The 17,970-nt window shown below is 35.9% G+C and overlaps 4 protein-coding genes and 1 long non-coding RNA gene across 6 annotated transcripts; 3 read left to right on the plus strand and 2 right to left on the minus strand.

Annotated features, from left to right (window-relative positions):
* The first annotated feature begins 215 nt into the window (after window positions 1-215).
* Nrx-IV (neurexin-4) lies at window positions 216-8,492 on the plus strand. 2 transcript variants are annotated; one of them, XM_065300175.1, is made up of 8 exons: window positions 216-421; window positions 908-1,012; window positions 3,696-3,892; window positions 4,030-4,171; window positions 4,239-4,442; window positions 4,526-7,312; window positions 7,373-7,510; window positions 7,577-8,492. In XM_065300175.1, exons 1-8 carry the CDS (start codon window positions 358-360, stop codon window positions 7,765-7,767), a joined length of 3,828 nt encoding a protein of 1,275 aa, XP_065156247.1. In that variant the 5' UTR covers window positions 216-357; the 3' UTR covers window positions 7,768-8,492. The 2 variants fall into 2 exon arrangements, with proteins under 2 accessions (XP_065156247.1, XP_065156246.1); XM_065300174.1 differs by lacking the exon at window positions 3,696-3,892 and adding an exon at window positions 3,171-3,367 and having other exon boundaries at window positions 217-421.
* On the plus strand, window positions 1,139-2,223 carry LOC135790122 (L-aminoadipate-semialdehyde dehydrogenase-phosphopantetheinyl transferase). The gene is given in 2 exon segments (XM_065300176.1): window positions 1,139-1,748; window positions 1,751-2,223. Coding segments are annotated over 2 exon segments (870 nt in total). The 5' UTR covers window positions 1,139-1,192; the 3' UTR covers window positions 2,065-2,223.
* A 342-nt stretch (window positions 8,493-8,834) lies between the features above and the next one.
* Window positions 8,835-9,374, minus strand: LOC135790705 (small integral membrane protein 20). The gene is made up of 3 exons (XM_065300977.1): window positions 9,145-9,374; window positions 9,035-9,091; window positions 8,835-8,969 (listed from the first exon to the last, which is right to left on the minus strand). The coding sequence occupies exons 1-3, from the start codon at window positions 9,257-9,259 to the stop codon at window positions 8,932-8,934; spliced, it is 210 nt and encodes a 69-aa protein (XP_065157049.1). The 5' UTR covers window positions 9,260-9,374; the 3' UTR covers window positions 8,835-8,931.
* Window positions 9,375-9,489: 115 nt separating this feature from the next.
* Window positions 9,490-11,954, plus strand: noi (splicing factor 3a subunit 3 noi). The gene is made up of 8 exons (XM_065300976.1): window positions 9,490-9,721; window positions 9,811-10,017; window positions 10,082-10,154; window positions 10,213-10,304; window positions 10,365-10,586; window positions 10,685-11,161; window positions 11,215-11,416; window positions 11,484-11,954. The coding sequence occupies exons 1-8, from the start codon at window positions 9,626-9,628 to the stop codon at window positions 11,615-11,617; spliced, it is 1,503 nt and encodes a 500-aa protein (XP_065157048.1). The 5' UTR covers window positions 9,490-9,625; the 3' UTR covers window positions 11,618-11,954.
* Window positions 11,955-14,085: 2,131 nt separating this feature from the next.
* LOC135790374 (uncharacterized) lies at window positions 14,086-17,779 on the minus strand. The gene is made up of 5 exons (XR_010547739.1): window positions 17,394-17,779; window positions 17,238-17,281; window positions 14,608-14,713; window positions 14,413-14,547; window positions 14,086-14,344 (listed from the first exon to the last, which is right to left on the minus strand). It is a non-coding gene; the product is annotated as an uncharacterized lncRNA (long non-coding RNA).
* Between the last annotated feature and the right edge of the window lie 191 nt (window positions 17,780-17,970).

Genomic DNA, 17,970 nt, shown 5'->3' on the forward strand with positions numbered 1-17,970 from the left:
GCATTTCTGTCAAAAGTTTTTACCTGATATTTTCTTTAATATCTATTAAATTATTTTAAGTATCACAAAACTTAAAACAAACATTAATTACTAAAATTACTTTATTATACATATTTTGCAAAATAAGTTTTATGGCGATTTAAATTTTTGTTGTAAATTTTATTATTTTGACAGATGTTTTGTGCGCAAGCGCCATCACGCACACGCGGCACAAATTGTAACCATTCGCATTCGCATGCTCGAAGATCTTTTCCAGTTCCACCACTTTCAACAAACGAAGCATCGCGGCGAGTGCAGCGCGTTCTCGATAGTGAGAGTCGGGTTTGGGTGTAACCAGTAGTGGCGTGTCATGTAGTCATGGATATCGTAAACTTACAATTTTTGTTGTTTTTTACACTGGTTTATTCATCAGCGAACGCAGGTAAATACCATCTTCGCTTACAATTCATCCCTCGTGTCGGGGTGTCGTTCATTTAGGCTAGGGATGCGCGTGCCGTCATTTTACAAGTAAAAACGCAACTCACGAACGCGAATGTATCGCTTGCATACGTAATAACGGTCACATACCAAGCGTAAACAAACAAAAGACAATCGCGAAGAGGGTAAACAAAACACGATCGGATTATGTTATTTTTGTTTTTGCAAGTCAGTCTGAAATTCTAGTAGGATTTAATGTTTTAATTCTTATTATTGTTAATAATTAACACAACTAGCTAGTAAATATCAAGTGAGTCATTCAATTGAAGAGTGTTTATTTTATCTTAGGAGGTGGAAAATGTGATTCATTATTGTATGACATTCTTGGTATGGAATGCGGTGTTATAACCTGCAAAGGGATTTTTCACGAAGATGAAAATTCCAACGTGGCGGCATAAAACATGACATTTAATTTTTGTCGAATTTTCAGGTATATACTATGAGTATGAATGCAACTACCCACTACTAGAGAAGGCAGCAATCAAAGCAACTTCATCATTGAGTGAAAGAGGTCCTGAAAACGCCATTCTCTATGGTAAGTCAAAAATTAAATTATTTTATAAACGCGTATATTAATAGAATGAGAATGATTCTTCAAATTCAAACTTTAAATTTGATTTTCTCTCAATTAATTCCTGTGAAACTTGATCTCAATTAGGTTAGCCGATCAAGTTTCCGCAAATTAACTTCTCCACAATCCGCCGCCCTCATAAAAATGTCATCGGCACGCTGGGCCTTCGACTTTTCGCGTTGGCATCCGACCGAATCCGACCTGCTGCTGGCCACGTCCTGCGTGCAAAGCGAGGAAAAGGAGCGCCTGGCACGTTTCGTCTTCCGCAAAGATTTCAAAGCATCGCTTATAGGCCGTTTACTAATGCGCAAATACATTCACACAACCACGCACATCCCTTATGAATCAATTCGTTTCCATCGCGATGAGAAAGGCAAACCGTATTGCGATACCTCCGAAATCGCGTTTAATGTTTCACATCAAGGGAATTTCGCTGTGTTGGCTGGTAGTGATAAACCCACACAAGATTATCAATTAGGGGTTGATATTATGAAACTAGAATATACTGGTGGTAAAAATTTAGAGGATTTTTTCCGGATAATGACCAAACATTTTTCTCAGCATGAATGGGCGACAATTCGCGGTGAAAACACAGAAAAACATAGAATAGCTATGTTTTGTAGGCATTGGGCGTTGAAAGAAAGTTATGTAAAGGCTATAGGTGTAGGTATCACGGTTAACTTACAGGATATTAGTTTTAAAATAATTACGAAACGTTTAAGCACCAGGAATTGGTAACAGACACGCGGTTATTTTTAAAAGGCGTGAAACAAGACTGGCGCTTTGAGGAGCAACTGCTTGATGAGGAACATTGCGTGTCAGTGGCGATAAAATGCACGACAGAAACTGAAAAGGGCGCTGAACCGAAGGGGTTGTTTGAGATTTTAACATTTGACACGCTTATGGATGGTGCTGTGCGGTTATTAAGCGAGGATATTGATTATGTTCGCGATTATGCCAAAAGTTGGAGAAAAATTAAAATACTGGTTTATTTTACCCAAAAGGGAAAGTTTTAGAAAGTTTAGAGGGTTGTTAATTGGTATAATAGTAAAAGGGAGAAAGTAAAATTAAGTTTAATGTTTGAAGAATCATTCTATGAATAATTATGTGATTTTTGGTTGATGTTATCCTTACCCCAGTCGCATATTTCTTTAAAATAAACTCTAATAACAATATTTGGTGCCTATGGTATTTGATGTTTATAAATTAAAAGTAAATACAGTCACGGTTTGTTTACGAGTGCATCACTTCACTGTAGATGTTGATTTATTTTCGAAAATAGATTTGACGTGCCATAAATTATGAAACTTGGCTTTGATCAAATTAAAAATCAAAATTTTTCGATAAATTTTTGCTTAAAACTTAAAATTTTGATTAAATATGAAGCGTGAAACAAAAATTTGTGTTATTTTGACTCTAGAAGTTCATAACCCCTGAAGAAATCAACAATATAATTTTTAATAACACGCAATTTGTTACGACAGCTCACGCGATGCCAAAAAGCGTTTTATCAATGAAATTTCCAGCATGTAAGCACTCAGTAACTCATGAGTTATTCGACTTTTGACATCTGCGCGGATATTAAGAAGCAATTTATTTGACCGGCACTGAATGGCACCGAACGAAGTTTTTATTACTGTGTTATTACCATTTCCGTAACGTCCACAATCCGCATTTGTGTCCTAATAGGCGATTTGTTTGATTTATCAATTTGTTTCGCCATCCCTCATCGGAAATGTTGCGACTGCAACACGAAATCTGCGTGCTGAGGGTTACATTTCCCCATTCCTTACTGTACATACACACATTTTTTACTCCGACCGGAATAGAATTGCATGCCAAGTAAAAAACGAGGAATATTATATACACACGCGTATGAAATTAGTCACAGTTCGTGTAAACTGCCAGGGGTGGTAAATGTGTAACGTAATTTATTGTTTTCGCATGCGAAATAGTCGTTTTTTTTTTTATGTGAAAAATTAAATTGCGATATTTTTAGTCTTAGATGCTTTAAAATACGATTTTAGTGCTTCTATTGTATTAATTTGTGTTTAGTTGATGTCGTAGTGGTAGTTTTTTGGTTTATTTTGCATTATTTTGTGTTTCTCCACGCGAAAATCAGGCGCAAATGCGTGGACGGCCGCCTCGAGCGACTTCGACCAGCAGCTTATCATCGACCTGGGGCAGATAATGAACGTGACACGCATTTGGACGCAAGGGCGCGCTCACAGTCCTGAATATGTGATGGAGTACAGCATCAGTTATGGCACCAACGGACTTGATTATGCCGATTTTAAAGAACCCGGCGGTAACATCATGGTGAGACCTAAAACAAAACATTACAACAACCGAATTAATTATAAATATATATATAAATAGTTGTTTTTAACATATGTATAACATTTTGATTAATTAACATTTAGCACGCTTGTGTTTCGCATGCATCGATTTCGTGTCTAACCGTAGTTTAAGCTCTCTATTTCTTTGATTGCACGCTTAGTTTCGCTTTGTTTTTCGCTCTCACAATACACACAACCCCCTTGATTCCACAACTTCCTAAAACATTAACAACAAACGAGGAGGTTTTCTGGAGGTGAAAACGCGGTTGGATCATTGTTCGCTTACTAACAAAACCATTCCTAACTAGGGGATTCGGCATGGAGTCCGGTGGAGAGCACGTACTATCACTTTCTCACGTTCGACCTGGGCGGCCGGTTCGAGGTGCGCTCCGTCGCCACGCAGGGCCGGTCGCACTCGAACGAGTACGTCACTGAATACGTTGTGCAATTCTCTGACGACGGCGAGGCGTGGAGGAGTTTTACTGACACACGGGGCGAAGTTCAGGTGCTTACATTCTTTTATTCTTCCGCCAAAAACTGTAACAAATGCAATTATTACGCTTTGTGCCTTGAAATATTTACTTAAACATCAACAAAATCAAAAATGTCTCCATTTTAATCATGCGCATGCGTGTTACCCAGATGTTCAAAGGTAATGTCGACGGAAATTCGGTTGTGAAGAACGAATTCGAAGTTCCAATCATCGCGCAATGGATTCGTGTGAATCCAACGCGTTGGCGCGATCGTATTTCCCTGCGTGTCGAGCTCTACGGCTGCGACTATGGTGAGCAAATTAACTCTGAAATTACCATTTTCGATTTAATTATTGATTTACATTTGCATCGGCACAGCTTCGGAGACGATGTACTTCAATGGCAGCTCACTGCTGCGCATGGATTTACTCCGTGCGCCGATTTCGGCCGCGCGGGAGACTTTCCGCTTCCGGTTCAAGACCATCGCCGCCAATGGCATTCTGATTTATTCCAGAGGGACGCAGGGTGATTACATCGCGCTGCAATTACGCGATAATCGAATGCTGCTAAATATAGATCTTGGTAAGTTAATAAAGAAACAATTTTCTTTTCTTTTGTGTTGATGACTTGTTGATGAATGTATTAATAAATTAATGGGTTATTAGGTTCTGGCATTGTGACGAGTCTATCAGTCGGCTCCCTGCTGGATGATAACATTTGGCACGACGTTGTGATATCCCGCAACCGGCGCGATATATTATTCTCTGTTGATCGGGTTATTGTTCATGGTCGTATCAATGGCGAGTTTATGCGACTTAACCTCAATCGTGGGTTCTATATCGGCGGCGTGCCTAATAATCAAGAGGGTTTGCTTGTCGTGCAGAACTACACCGGTTGCATTGAGAACTTTTACATCAACTCAACAAGCGTTTTTCTTGATATCAAAGAAGCCAATGAATGGGGCGAAGCTCTCAAATATGAACGTATCAACACGATGGAATCCTGCCCGGAGCCGCCGATTATTCCTGTCACATTCCTCACGGCTAACTCCTTTGCAAGACTCAAGGGTTACGAAGGCATGACTTCTTTAAACTCATCATTCCACTTTAGAACCTATGAAAAAACAGGCCTGATGTTATACCATGCGTTTTCTTCATCCGGACACGTCGCCATCTTTCTGGAAACCGGTAAAATAAAAGTGGAGCTGGTCACGCCGGATAACCCTCGCGTGATTTTGGATAATTACCAGGAGACCTTTAACGACGGCAAATGGCACAGTGTTGTACTGACAATCAACACCAACACCTTAGTCCTGAGTGTGGATTATCGGCCAATGAAGACAACGCGCAGGTTGAAGATCGTCACCGGTGGCATTTACATGATTGCCGGTGGCATTTCCGGAACCATTGGTGATCAAATCCAAGCGCATATGCCTGGATTCATTGGCTGCATGCGCACGATTTCGATCGATGGGAATTTCAAACTGCCCACGGATTGGTCCAAGGAGGAGTATTGCTGTGAGGATGAAGTTGTGTTTGATGCTTGTAGGATGATTGACCGATGCAATCCGAATCCATGCGAACACGGAGGTATTTGCAAGCAGAATTCTTTGGAATTTATGTGTGATTGTACTGATTCTGGTTATGGTGGTTCTGTCTGTCATACATCATTACATCCGTTGTCTTGCGAGGCGTATAAAAATGTCTATTCAGTAGGACCCAAGCATAATATTAAAGTAGATGTTGATGGAAGTGGACCTTTGGATCCCTTTCAAGTTACCTGCGAGTTTTATTCCGATGGCAGGACGGCTACAGTGTTACAACACAGCAATGAACATGTAACACATGTTGATGGTTTTCAAGAACCTGGCAGTTTCCGGCAGGATATTCAATATGACGCGAATGATGATCAAATCGAAGCGTTACTCAACAGATCCCTAACTTGCCGACAACACATTCAATACTCATGTAAATCTTCAAGATTATTTAATTCTCCTTCGGATGAATTAAACTACAAACCTTTCTCGTGGTGGGTGTCACGGCATAATCAACGTATGGATTATTGGGGCGGTGCACTGCCTGGATCAAGAAAATGCGAGTGTGGAATATTGGGAAATTGTCGTGATCCAACAAAATGGTGTAACTGCGACGCTAACTACGATGATTGGGCGATGGATGGCGGTGATATCACTGAAAAAGAAAATTTACCAGTGAGACAATTGCGTTTTGGTGATACTGGTAATGCTCTGGATGAAAAAGAAGGACGATATGCGCTCGGACCATTGATCTGCGAAGGTGATGACTTGTTTAACAATGTTGTTACATTCCGCATTTCTGATGCTACAATTGGGTTGCCTACATTTGACATGGGTCACAGTGGTGATATTTACTTCGAGTTTAAGACAACGATTGAAAACGCTGTTTTGTTCCACTCGAAAGGACCCAGCGATTACATCAAGTTGAGTATTATCGGTGGGACACAACTACAGTTTCAATATCAAGTCGGTTCCGGCCCGCTTGCTGTAACACGCGAGACTTCTTATAAACTAGCCGATGACAATTGGCATTCTGTTTCGGTGGAAAGAAATCGTAAATCCGCTCGGTTGGTGATCGATGGCGCATTGAAATCGGAAATCAGGGAACCTCCAGGTCCAGTGAGAGCTTTGCATCTTACTTCTGAATTGATGTTGGGAGCTACTACGGATTACCGAGATGGTTTCACTGGTTGCATACGTTCGTTTTTGATTAATGGCGTCCATGTTGATTTGAGATCCTATGCGCGACGTGGATTATATGGTATCTCCGAGGGTTGTGTTGGTAAATGTCAGAGTAATCCTTGTTTGAATAATGGTACTTGTCACGAGCGTTATGATGGGTATTGGTGTGACTGTCGTTGGACCGCATTCAAGGGTCCAATTTGCGCTGATGAAATCGGTGTTAATCTTAGGCAAAGTTCTTTGATCAAATACGACTTTATGGGTTCATGGAGATCAACTATTTCTGAAAATATCCGTGTTGGGTTTACTACTACTAATCCCAAAGGTTTCCTATTGGGTTTCTCTTCGAATATAACCGGAGAATACTTGACTATCATGATTTCCAACTCGGGTCATTTACGAATCGTGTTTGACTTTGGTTTTGAACGCCAAGAAGTTATCTATCCGAATAAACACTTTGGTCTTGGGCAATACCATGATCTACACTTGTCAAGAAAGAATGGTGGGGCGACTCTGGTGTTACAAGTGGATAACTATGAACCAGTCGAGTTCCACTTTAATATTAAAGCGTCTGCAGATGCGCAATTCAACAATATTCAATATATGTACATCGGAAAGAACGAATCAATGACAGAGGGTTTCATTGGGTGTGTTTCAAGAGTGGAATTTGATGATATTTATCCATTGAAGTTACTATTCCAACAGGAAGGACCTGGCAATGTTAATTCATTAGGAAGTAAGTTTTAAATCATCAAATTTTATGAATTAACTCTAAATTAATAAAAATTATTTACAGCTCCATTAACTGAAGACTTCTGTGGAGTGGAACCAATCACTCATCCTCCGAACATTGTCGAAACTCGTCCACCACCAATCGTTGACGAAGAAAAACTTAGGAAGGCCTACAATCAAACGGACTCTGCTATCTTGGGCAGTAAGTATATTAATATTTTATTATCATTTAAAATTAAAATATTTAATCATTTTTGTGTGTTTCTAGGTGTTTTAGCAATATTATTCTTAGCACTTGTAATTCTCGCTGTTCTGATTGGTCGTTACCTGCATCGACACAAGGGCGAGTATTTGACGCAAGAGGACGCTGGTGCTGACACAGCACTAGATCCGGACACTGCAGTTGTCCACGGAACAACCGGGCATCACGTGCAAAAGAAAAAGGAGTGGTTCATTTAAACCAAAAACAAGAAGAAAAAGAGAAGAGAAAACTCATGTAGGCCTCAATAGTACAACGTGTTTCATTATTTTTACTTTAATTGCGTAATGCAAGAAAAAATTGTTTAGTTAATTTAGCCGAGAACAACCGAAGGAGTATTAGTTGCATCTTAAACTTTATGTTTCCGTCCATACGTTTGTTTTGTACTAATTTATTTTTATTTGTTTTTGACAAGATTCTATTCGCGGCTTTATTTTACATTTTTATATGTTTCTTACATGCGATGTAGATGAAGAAGAAGGGAAAGATAGTTATAAGCTAGACATGTACATTCCGATCGTCGATCAATTAGGAAAAGATGAGAATGGATCTTCCACGACACGATATGCAAAAGTTTTTCACATTGTATTTTAATACTGCGAGCGTTTTTCGATGATTGTCCGGATAGAAACGCGACGTGCCTTTCTGTGGCATTCATTATCAACCCGTGTGATTTGTACAGACCCCGAGATCAATATTCATCTTTGAACACAATTTTCAAGAGTCTTTACCGATAATGAATATTACTAGGATACCGATTTAACGCAGTCGTTTAAAAATTTTTCAAATGCGGTGCAGTGGTGCAACCGGATGAATTGTTTGCATTTAATCTTTGCATTCTGTTTTTAGGATACCGATAATTCGACTAATTTTTCACATTGATTGAATAAATAAGAATAAAACTTTTATTAGAAAAATAATAAAAGTAAGCATTTTTAATGTTCTTGTTTAACGTTTAGGAGCTACACCCGGGTATTGTACCTTCGCACGTTAGTAACTAGAGGTCAGCCTACCTTCCCCACTTCTTTTTACGGGTTGACAGAGGGTGTAAAAGATCAGCGCGCATGCGCAGGTACCAAAGAGTTCAGTTGTGCTTAAGTCGTTGGTTTTTAGCTTCCTCTCTCCATTCCTATCAGATCTTTGGTTCTATTTAAGTTTCATATGGAAAATAAGTCTCAAATGATGCTTTTTTAAACGTATTGCAGTTTATGTTCTTTAAGTTAAGATTTGATGCAATATTTTCTTTAAATCCTTTATAAAAACAGAATTTATTCATAAATATTGCATCTACTTCTAAACTAGATGCAGAAAATAACATATTATACACAACTAATTAATATCCCATGTCTACCAATTCTATTAATCTATTTTCGATCAAATGGATCAGACCACACCTTCATATCTAAATCAAAAACATATCATAATTGATTATAATGAAAAATGTATTCATTTAATAGTTTAACTTACTTCCTGGTTGAATTTCACTTTGAATTACATTCCTCCTATTCTCTTTCTGTATTGCTTCTGTAAAATTACACCAGAAAATGATATATTTTAGGTTGTAAGGTAAAACTTACTATATTCTTCAATGTGCTGCATGGGATAGATGGCAATTGGATAGATAGTAATGCCAATCACTCCTACAATCGAAGTAATCAATGCCGTATACCGCCATCCTCGCCAATAACTCATTTTGTTTAATTATTTCTTATGTATATGGTTAATCAAAGACAGTTTGAATTTTTTTAAAGGTTAGAATTGTAGTCATGGAGTAGTTATACAGGATGTTTTAAAGAAAATGGCGATTGTTAAAGAAGATATAGATATAGAATTTGCTGAGGAACGTATCTACAAGGATTGTACGGTGATTTATTTATTCAATTTTGCCTTCATGCAACTTTGCAGCTGTTGTGTGTATGTAATTCTGTAATCATGAAAAGACGCCATGTTTTGCCCCTCTACTTTCTCCCAACGTTTGTTTACGACGAACGATTCCATTTATTCGAGGTTAAAGAATCAAAATTCCGTTTCTACGCTGTGCAAATTACCAATTGAAACATGGAAACAATATTGGAACAGCAGCGAAGATATCATGAAGAACGTGAGCGTTTAGTCGATGCCATGGTGAAGGAAATGCTCTTCAAAAAATCAACAGTAAGTTCACATTACCTAACCAAAGAAAAACATTAAAATTTTATCAAATTAAATCGCAAAAATGATCAAAAATTTGCTTTTATTTATAGTATCGTGAAGGTATTAACTCGGACCATCGATTAAAATATCTCCTGGACAAGTACATTGAAGGTACAGGGCGTTTAATCGATTTGTATGAAGATAAAGATGGTGTTCGAAAGGCTGAAGTTGCTGCACTTACTGGACCTAATGAATTTCAAGAGTTTTACAACAGGTTGAAGCAAATTAAAGATTTCTACAGGAAACATCCAAATGAGGTAATATACAATTAGATTCATAAGTATTTATGACAATATCACTATAAATTTATTAAATTTTTAGATCAGTGTTCCAATGTCAGTTGAATTTGATGAATTGACCAAGGCCAGAGAGAATCCAAGTGAAGAAATGGCCAGTAAGTAAAGTGTATACTTATATTGTTTCAAGTTAATATTGTTTATCTTGTTTTACAGATATGGTGGAATTTTCTGATGAAGAAGGCTATGGAAAGTTCCTTGATCTTCATGAGTGCTATGAAAAGTACATTAATTTGAAAGGCATTGAAGTAAGCATCATCATAATTAATTTTAGTACAATTATTTTATTATTTTTACATTTTTTTCAGAAACTGGATTACATTACTTACCTGGGAATGTTTGATCAACTGTATGACATTGCAAAAGAGCGCAAAACAGGCGAATATCGTCGATATTTACTCTCGTTGATTGAGTATCTCACTTGGTTTGTTCAAAGGATTAAACCTCTAATGGATATGGAAACCGAGTTGCGCAGGGAAGCAGATGTGGTGCTGGTACAATGGGAATCAGGATCAGTTCCTGGATGGCCGGTAAGTTAACTTCGTTTTTTTTTTTTTTAAACAAAATTTTTGATAAATTTTGATAAATTGATCATGTTTGATAATCAAAAATATATTTATAATTATAGAAAGAAACGGGTTCTGCTCTTGCTAATGTCGGTGCCCATCTAGAACTCTCCGCATTTTCATCCTGGGAGGAACTCGCCTCTTTAGGTCTTGACAGATTAAAATCCGCTTTGATGGCGCTGGGTTTAAAATGTGGTGGGACTTTAGAAGAACGCGCGCAAAGACTTTTTGCTACCAAAGGCATGACTTCTTTGGATCCATCATTGCTAGCAAAAAACAAAGCTGGCAGAGCATCGAAAGAAAAAGAACAACTACGCCATCGTGAGTTGGCGTGTATGGAAGCACAGGTTTACCGCTTAGCCGAGTTGGTTTCCGTTCAACGTGCGGCTACGAAAGAGAACGTACAACGTAAACAGGCGCGCACAGATGGGGAAAGAGACGATAGTGAAAACGAGGAGAGTGATGAGGAGAGTATTGAAGATGATTCCGATGAAGTGCCGTATAATCCGAAGAATTTACCGCTTGGATGGGACGGAAAGGTAAAGAATTTGCATCAAAATAACATGAATAATATATCATTCATATTTTTTAGCCTATTCCATATTGGTTGTACAAACTCCATGGTTTGAACATCAGTTACAACTGTGAAATTTGTGGTAATTATGTGTACAAAGGACCGAAAGCCTTTCAGCGACATTTTGCTGAGTGGAGACACGCGCATGGTATGAGGTGCTTAGGCATCCCGAATACAGCGCATTTTGCTAATGTCACACAAATTGAGGATGCGTTAGCACGTAAGTACATTGACTATAACCGAACATATTCTTGATAAACTAATTATTATTTTTATTTTTGTTTCAGTATGGGAGAAACTTAAGGTTCAGAAGCAGACGGAACGTTGGCAGCCGGAGACCGAAGAGGAATACGAAGATTCTCAAGGAAATGTTGTCAATCGGAAGACTTACGAGGATCTCAAGCGACAGGGACTGCTTTAATTTAGAAACATTTTATTGCTTAATTTTATAAATACTTACTATTATAACAATTGTCTTGTCTTGTCATGTCACAAAAGAGATGGAAACAGCATTTTTCGGTTATAATTATATGTATTTTGTTTATACCTAATCTTTACATTTGCATTCAGTGGGAATCAGGATTAGAACATGAGCATAATATAATTAAGCTTAAAAAAGTGTGTATTAGGTGCATATTGGGTTGCTTATTAATTATAGAAAAAATTGATTTTATTTGAACATGTTTTAAATTAATATTTAATGTTTAAATACAATGATATTATTTTATGAATAAATTTTGTACCTTTAGAAAGTATAACTCAAGGCTTTTTTAGATGATGTATGTATATTCAACCCTCTACCCAGTCCAAAAGTACCCTAAAATGCCATTTAAAATACTCAATTTTATAAAAATTTGTAAGCATAATGTGAAAAACGCCCTGTATCTCCTGAAGTAATTAATTTTTTTGTAGTTTCTCACCGCCATGTCAGAGCTCGAAAGTCCCTCTACATGACACATGCCTTTTAAACCGTCTAGCCCTTTCTCAAGTACCTTTTAATGGTCTTTAAAAATTAACATTTTTACAAACAAAATGAAAACATAGTGTGGAAAACACCCTGTATCTCCTGAACTTATTGAATTTATGAAAGTTTCTTACTGCTATGTCAAAATTGGAGAGTTCTGCTACGCAATGAATAACTTTTCAAGTTCCTAGCTCTTTTGGAAGTGCGCTAAAATGCCCTTTAAAAATCACCATTTTTCAAAAAAATATGAAAACATAATGTGGAAAACACCCTGTATCAAGAGAACTAACTGACTTTCCTGTACTATCTCAGCGTCATATTAAAGCTCAATAGACCCTCTTTACGATGCATTTTATTTCAGCAATCTAGGCCCTTTGTAAGTGCCCTGAAATGCCCTTTAAAAGTAGGCAATTCTATAAAAAATTGAAAACATGGTGTGGAAAACACTCTGTATCTCGTAAACCAACTGATTTTTTGAAGTTTCTCAACGTCATGTTAAAGTTTGAGAGTCCCTCTACACAATGTATACCTATTTAACTTTATTAATTCTGGGAAAGTGTCTTAAAATACCCTTAGAATATTACTGTTTTGTGCAATAAATTTCATTTTTGGTCGAATAACAGAGTCGAACTTTATTGTTAAAATTCTTTTTGGCCGAAGAACAGGGTCAAACTTATTTTCTTAAAAAAAATTTTTGGTCGAACAACAGGGTCGCACTTTTTTGTTAAAATATTTTTGGCCGAAGAACAGGGTCAAACTTATTTACCTAAAATTTTTTTGCTCGAACAACAGGGTCGGACTTTTTTCTTTAATTTTTCCCTTGAAAGCGGCGACATTAAATTGCGATTATCTCGAGAACAAAAAGGGCTACGGAAAAAAATACTTCATATTCTTGATCCTTATGGAATTCTCTGCAAGATCGCACTCTTCTCAAAAAAGACCAAAAATGCATAAAAAAATTTACCGAAAAGATTTTGTTATAAATAAGGCAAAAGATTTCTCTTTTTTATGTTGTAAATTAAAGATTGGAATTTTTGAATTCTGATTTCGGATTCTGATAGACATTTTAATTCTATATCAATTATTCTAGTGACATTTTTTGCTAACGTTAACCGTTTAGGCCCTATTAGCAATTTGAATGAAACATGTGCATGCCGTCGGAATAGTTAAATTTAAAAGATTAAATGGTAATTATCTCGACAACTAAAAGGACTAGAAAAAAAAAGAACTACATATTCTTGATCCTTAAAAAATTCCCTACAAGATGGTACCCTAATTAAAAAATTATGAAAATGGCACAAAAAATTTTTAAAGAAAAGATTTCGTCATAAAAAAGGCAAAGATTTCTCTTTTTTATGTTGAAAATTAAATATTGGAATTTTTAAATTCTGATTTCGGATTCTGATAGACAATTTAATTCTATATCAATTATTCGAGTAAAATATTTTGCTAGCATTAACGGTTTAGGCCCTATTTGCAATTTTATTGAAAAAATTGAATATGTACCGAAACAAATTAAAATAATACATATAATAATCTGGCGGGAACTGTCTGTCCACTTTCTGCGTTCCTAATACTATATAGACTGATGAACAGCAACATTTCAGCAAATTTCTCGTCAAATTATGTCGAGAAAGCCATTGAAATTGGTAACAAAATTCTTTTGAATATTAGGATCGCAGAAAGTGCAGTAGGCTGAATCTCCAGCAATCTTGAATAGCGGCATAGTTTAGTTACTCGTGGATAGATGACACTAGTGATACCATTTTTAAATTAATATTGATACAAAATAAAATTGATTTTGAACTATTTTCCATATCTAGCAGCGACATTTTCATTAAAGTTTTAGGGATTTATGAATTAATTAAAGGAGTAACGATGTTGCGAGCTATGTTCCCCGTTTGGAACAAATAAAACAATAAAAATTTATAGTTAAAAATATAAAACAACAATTTTATTAAAACATGAAGAATATACACAGCCAACTCATTTTCTAAATATGTACAGCATTTTTAACAATATGAAAACAAGGTAATAATATGCAATTACATAATGCTCTTTTTATAACTTTTAACAAAATAAACAAAAATGATATCAATAACAGCATCCAAATGTTGTAAATTCATTCAATCGTATTTGGAATCATCATCAACACCGGCAATCCAATCTTCAATTTCTTGGACACTATAAACCAGAATAAATAACAGAATAGTAAAGAATAAAATATTATAAATTGCCAAAATATAACATACGTTCTTGAAACTTTTGTCCAGTTGACACATCCGTCTTCAGTAATCAAAACGTCCACCAGTACCACGGAACTTCTCCAGTTGATCCTTATTGATAAACTTGGCCATCTCAGGATAAGCCAATGCTTCATGCAACAACTGAAAAATATTTATATAAATGAAATATACATATACATAAATTAAATTAATTTTTCTTACAGGATCCATAAAGACTCCCATTTAGGGCACCGTGCAAAGGTAGCGGTAGAAGTGACTCCCATTCAAGGCACCGTACAAAGGTAGCAGTAGAAGGGTACGGCGAATACTGAAAAAAAGAAACATAAGTTAAAACAACTTGCTTAAGTATGCATACAGAATACGATCAAGAATTACCATTTTTGTTCAATAATGTACATTATTATAGTTTATTTAGTATAGTTTAGTTTAGTTTAGTATAGTTTAGATACTAGAATGTGCTGCATGCGGCAAAAGGCATCAGCTTGAGAGGATGACAACCAAGGTAAATCCTCTAATTTTTCTCGACATTCTCAAAAACTAAACGTGATACAGAGGAATTGATAGAAAATTTTAAAACTTCGGAAAATTAAAAAAAAAAAATTAACTACTTAAAATGAAAATCCAGAAAATAAAATTTTAAGTTAGAAGAAAAAATGGGCTTGATAATCTATCAGATAAAAATATAAAATAATTATATTTCCTGCAGTAAAAGGTCGAAAAACGCGACTAAAAGTGCTAAAAAGTGACATTTTTCAATTTTTGCCCATTTTATTCAATCGCGAATATCTCGTAAACTAAAAGAGATAAATAGGATCTGATCGCAGCGTCTTAATCTACGGACTATTCTCAATCAGATAGGATAGTTAAAACGGAAATCTGAGAGATGAAATTTTCATTCTTAAGAAAAAATTGCCAAGGGGGGGTGCTTGATACTTTTTTTTGACAATTTTTGAAAATTCATATCTCTTTAACTAAAAGCCACAGCAATCAATAAATTGCTGATTATGATAGATTGGAAAATTCTCTATCAGATAAAAATAGAAAATAATTATATTTCCTATAGTAACAGGTCGAAAAACGCGACTAAAAGTGCTAAAAAGTGACATTTATCAATTTTTGCCCATTTTATTCAATCGCGAATATCTCGTAAACTAAAAGAGATAAATAGGATCTGATCGCAGCGTCTTAATCTACGGACTATTCTCTATCAGATAGAACAGTTAAAACGGAAATCTGAGAGATGAAATTTTCATTCTTAAGAAAAAATTGCCAAGGGGGGGTGCTTGATACTTTTTTTTGACAATTTTTGAAAATTCATATCTCTTTAACTAAAAGCCACAGCAATCAATAAATTGCTGATTATGATAGATTGGAAAATTCTCTATCAGATAAAAATAGAAAATAATTATATTTCCTATAGTAACAGGTCGAAAAACGCGACTAAAAGTGCTAAAAAGTGACATTTATCAATTTTTGCCCATTTTATTCAATCGCGAATATCTCGTAAACTAAAAGAGATAAATAGGATCTGATCGCAGCGTCTTAATCTACGGACTATTCTCTATCAGATAGAACAGTTAAAACGGAAATCTGAGAGATGAAATTTTCATTCTTAAGAAAAAATTGCCAAGGGGGTGCTTGATACTTTTTTTTGACAATTTTTGAAAATTCATATCTCTTTAACTAAAAGCCACAGCAATCAATAAATTGCTGATTATGATAGATTGGAAAATTCTCTATCAGATAAAAATAGAAAATAATTATATTTCCTATAGTAACAGGTCGAAAAACGCGACTAAAAGTGCTAAAAAGTGACATTTATCAATTTTTGCCCATTTTATTCAATCGCGAATATCTCGTAAACTAAAAGAGATAAATAGGATCTGATCGCAGCGTCTTAATCTACGGACTATTCTCTATCAGATAGAACAGTTAAAACGGAAATCTGAGAGATGAAATTTTCATTCTTAAGAAAAAATTGCCAAGGGGGGGTGCTTGATACTTTTTTTTGACAATTTTTGAAAATTCATATCTCTTTAACTAAAAGCCACAGCAATCAATAAATTGCTGATTATGATAGATTGGAAAATTCTGTATCAGATAAAAATATAAAATAATTATATTTCCTATAGTAACAGGTCGAAAAACGCGACTAAAAGTGCTAAAAAGTGACATTTTTCAATTTTTGCCCATTTTATTCAATCGCGAATATCTCGTAAACTAAAACAGATAGAAAGGAACGCATTGCAGTGTCTTAATCTACGGACAATTCTGTATCAAATAAGGTGGTTAAATTGGAAATCTAAGAAATTAAATTTTAATTCATAAGAAGAAATGCGTAAATGAGGGTCAGCTATACATTCATTCACGTAAGGTGCCCTGAACCCGAGTCACTTCTACCGCTACCCTCATACGGTGCTGGGAACACAAGTCACTTCTATCGACACCCTGCTACGGTAAACCAAATGAGACTCAACTATACAATTGCGATTAATTGCAATATAACTAAATAAACAAGGAAAAATCAACGATCTTGACATATTCGAGTTTATAAACGATAAAAGTGCATATCTTTTAAACTAAAAGCTATAGCGACCAACGGATTGAAAGTTATGAAAGATTTGAAAATTCTGCATTAGATAAGTGTTTAAAATAATTTAATTTCGTGGGATAAAAGGACCAAAAACTTGACTAAAAATGCAAAGTTTCTTTTATGCCCTTTTTTGAATTGCGAATATCTATCTCCTAATTATGTCCCACCATGCCCGTCGTCTAATTTAGTACAGGTAGCAAATGTAAATTTGAAAAATATAATTGAATTATAAACTTACCCGTGTACAGCTTATCGGACTGCCAGGCACAACGAGTGCTGTAACTAAACGAAAACATACATTAAAACAACACTATTTCATACAATTGAATTATGTTATAATTAACAATCAACACAAAATAAACAATCTGCGCTGTTTAGTTAAAAAAATACTTACACGAGCCTGATGGATTTTTCTTAATGATGAGAATCAACATGGGCCGGTATATATCCGATTAATATAGTAACCGACACCACACACAACGCCGAATGAAGAATGTTATCAAATCCACTATCACGTGACTGTAATATACCTAACAAACGCGATCAAAAACCGGCATTTCCGAACATTAAACAAATTACTATAGTCGCAAAGTACTAATAAATAGTCGATTGATCATCGAGTATAACACAAATTTAGAATATTGAAGTCCGAATAAACGATATAAGATATAAGTCTCTCAAAACACAACTAGATTAAACAGCGACCGACACGAAACTGGCTGCAATCCACCAATAGTGCATGCCGAAATTGCGTAAACAACGACGGGACAGTATATGATAAGAAAGCAAGAGAGCGCAAAGACGGCGCGTCGACATCACGCGACCTTGTCCGCGAATTTGCAATTGATACATTACCTGTGATCTAAACTAAACTAGACTTCGCTGCATGCAGCAAGTTGATGCGGCGCTAGGAGACAGCGCGCGGGACACATGCGAAGAAAAAGTTGTTTACACCGAATCGCAGATAACAG

Source organism: Atheta coriaria, unplaced genomic scaffold (assembly GCF_025399875.1).
Source record: "Atheta coriaria isolate IRGN ID8LTWV9N9 unplaced genomic scaffold, Caltech_Dcor_3.1 hic_scaffold_4_pilon, whole genome shotgun sequence".
Taxonomy (NCBI): domain Eukaryota; kingdom Metazoa; phylum Arthropoda; class Insecta; order Coleoptera; family Staphylinidae; genus Dalotia; species Dalotia coriaria.

Bases quoted from the DNA above. Each gene is read 5' to 3' on its own strand.
- noi (XM_065300976.1), top strand. From the start codon at position 9,626: ATGGAAACAATATTGGAACAGCAGCGAAGATATCATGAAGAACGTGAG. The intron at 10,018-10,081 runs GTAATATACAAT...TTAAATTTTTAG, and splicing joins ACAGGAAACATCCAAATGAG to ATCAGTGTTCCAATGTCAGT. The intron at 10,155-10,212 runs GTAAGTAAAGTG...CTTGTTTTACAG, and splicing joins TCCAAGTGAAGAAATGGCCA to ATATGGTGGAATTTTCTGAT.
- Nrx-IV (XM_065300175.1), top strand. From the start codon at position 358: ATGGATATCGTAAACTTACAATTTTTGTTGTTTTTTACACTGGTTTAT. The intron at 422-907 runs GTAAATACCATC...TCGAATTTTCAG, and splicing joins TTATTCATCAGCGAACGCAG to GTATATACTATGAGTATGAA. The intron at 7,511-7,576 runs GTAAGTATATTA...GTGTGTTTCTAG, and splicing joins GGACTCTGCTATCTTGGGCA to GTGTTTTAGCAATATTATTC.
- LOC135790705 (XM_065300977.1), bottom strand. From the start codon at position 9,259: ATGAGTTATTGGCGAGGATGGCGGTATACGGCATTGATTACTTCGATT. The intron at 9,092-9,144 runs GTAAGTTTTACC...GTAATTTTACAG, and splicing joins GCAGCACATTGAAGAATATA to AAGCAATACAGAAAGAGAAT. The intron at 8,970-9,034 runs GTAAGTTAAACT...TTTTTGATTTAG, and splicing joins AAGTGAAATTCAACCAGGAA to ATATGAAGGTGTGGTCTGAT.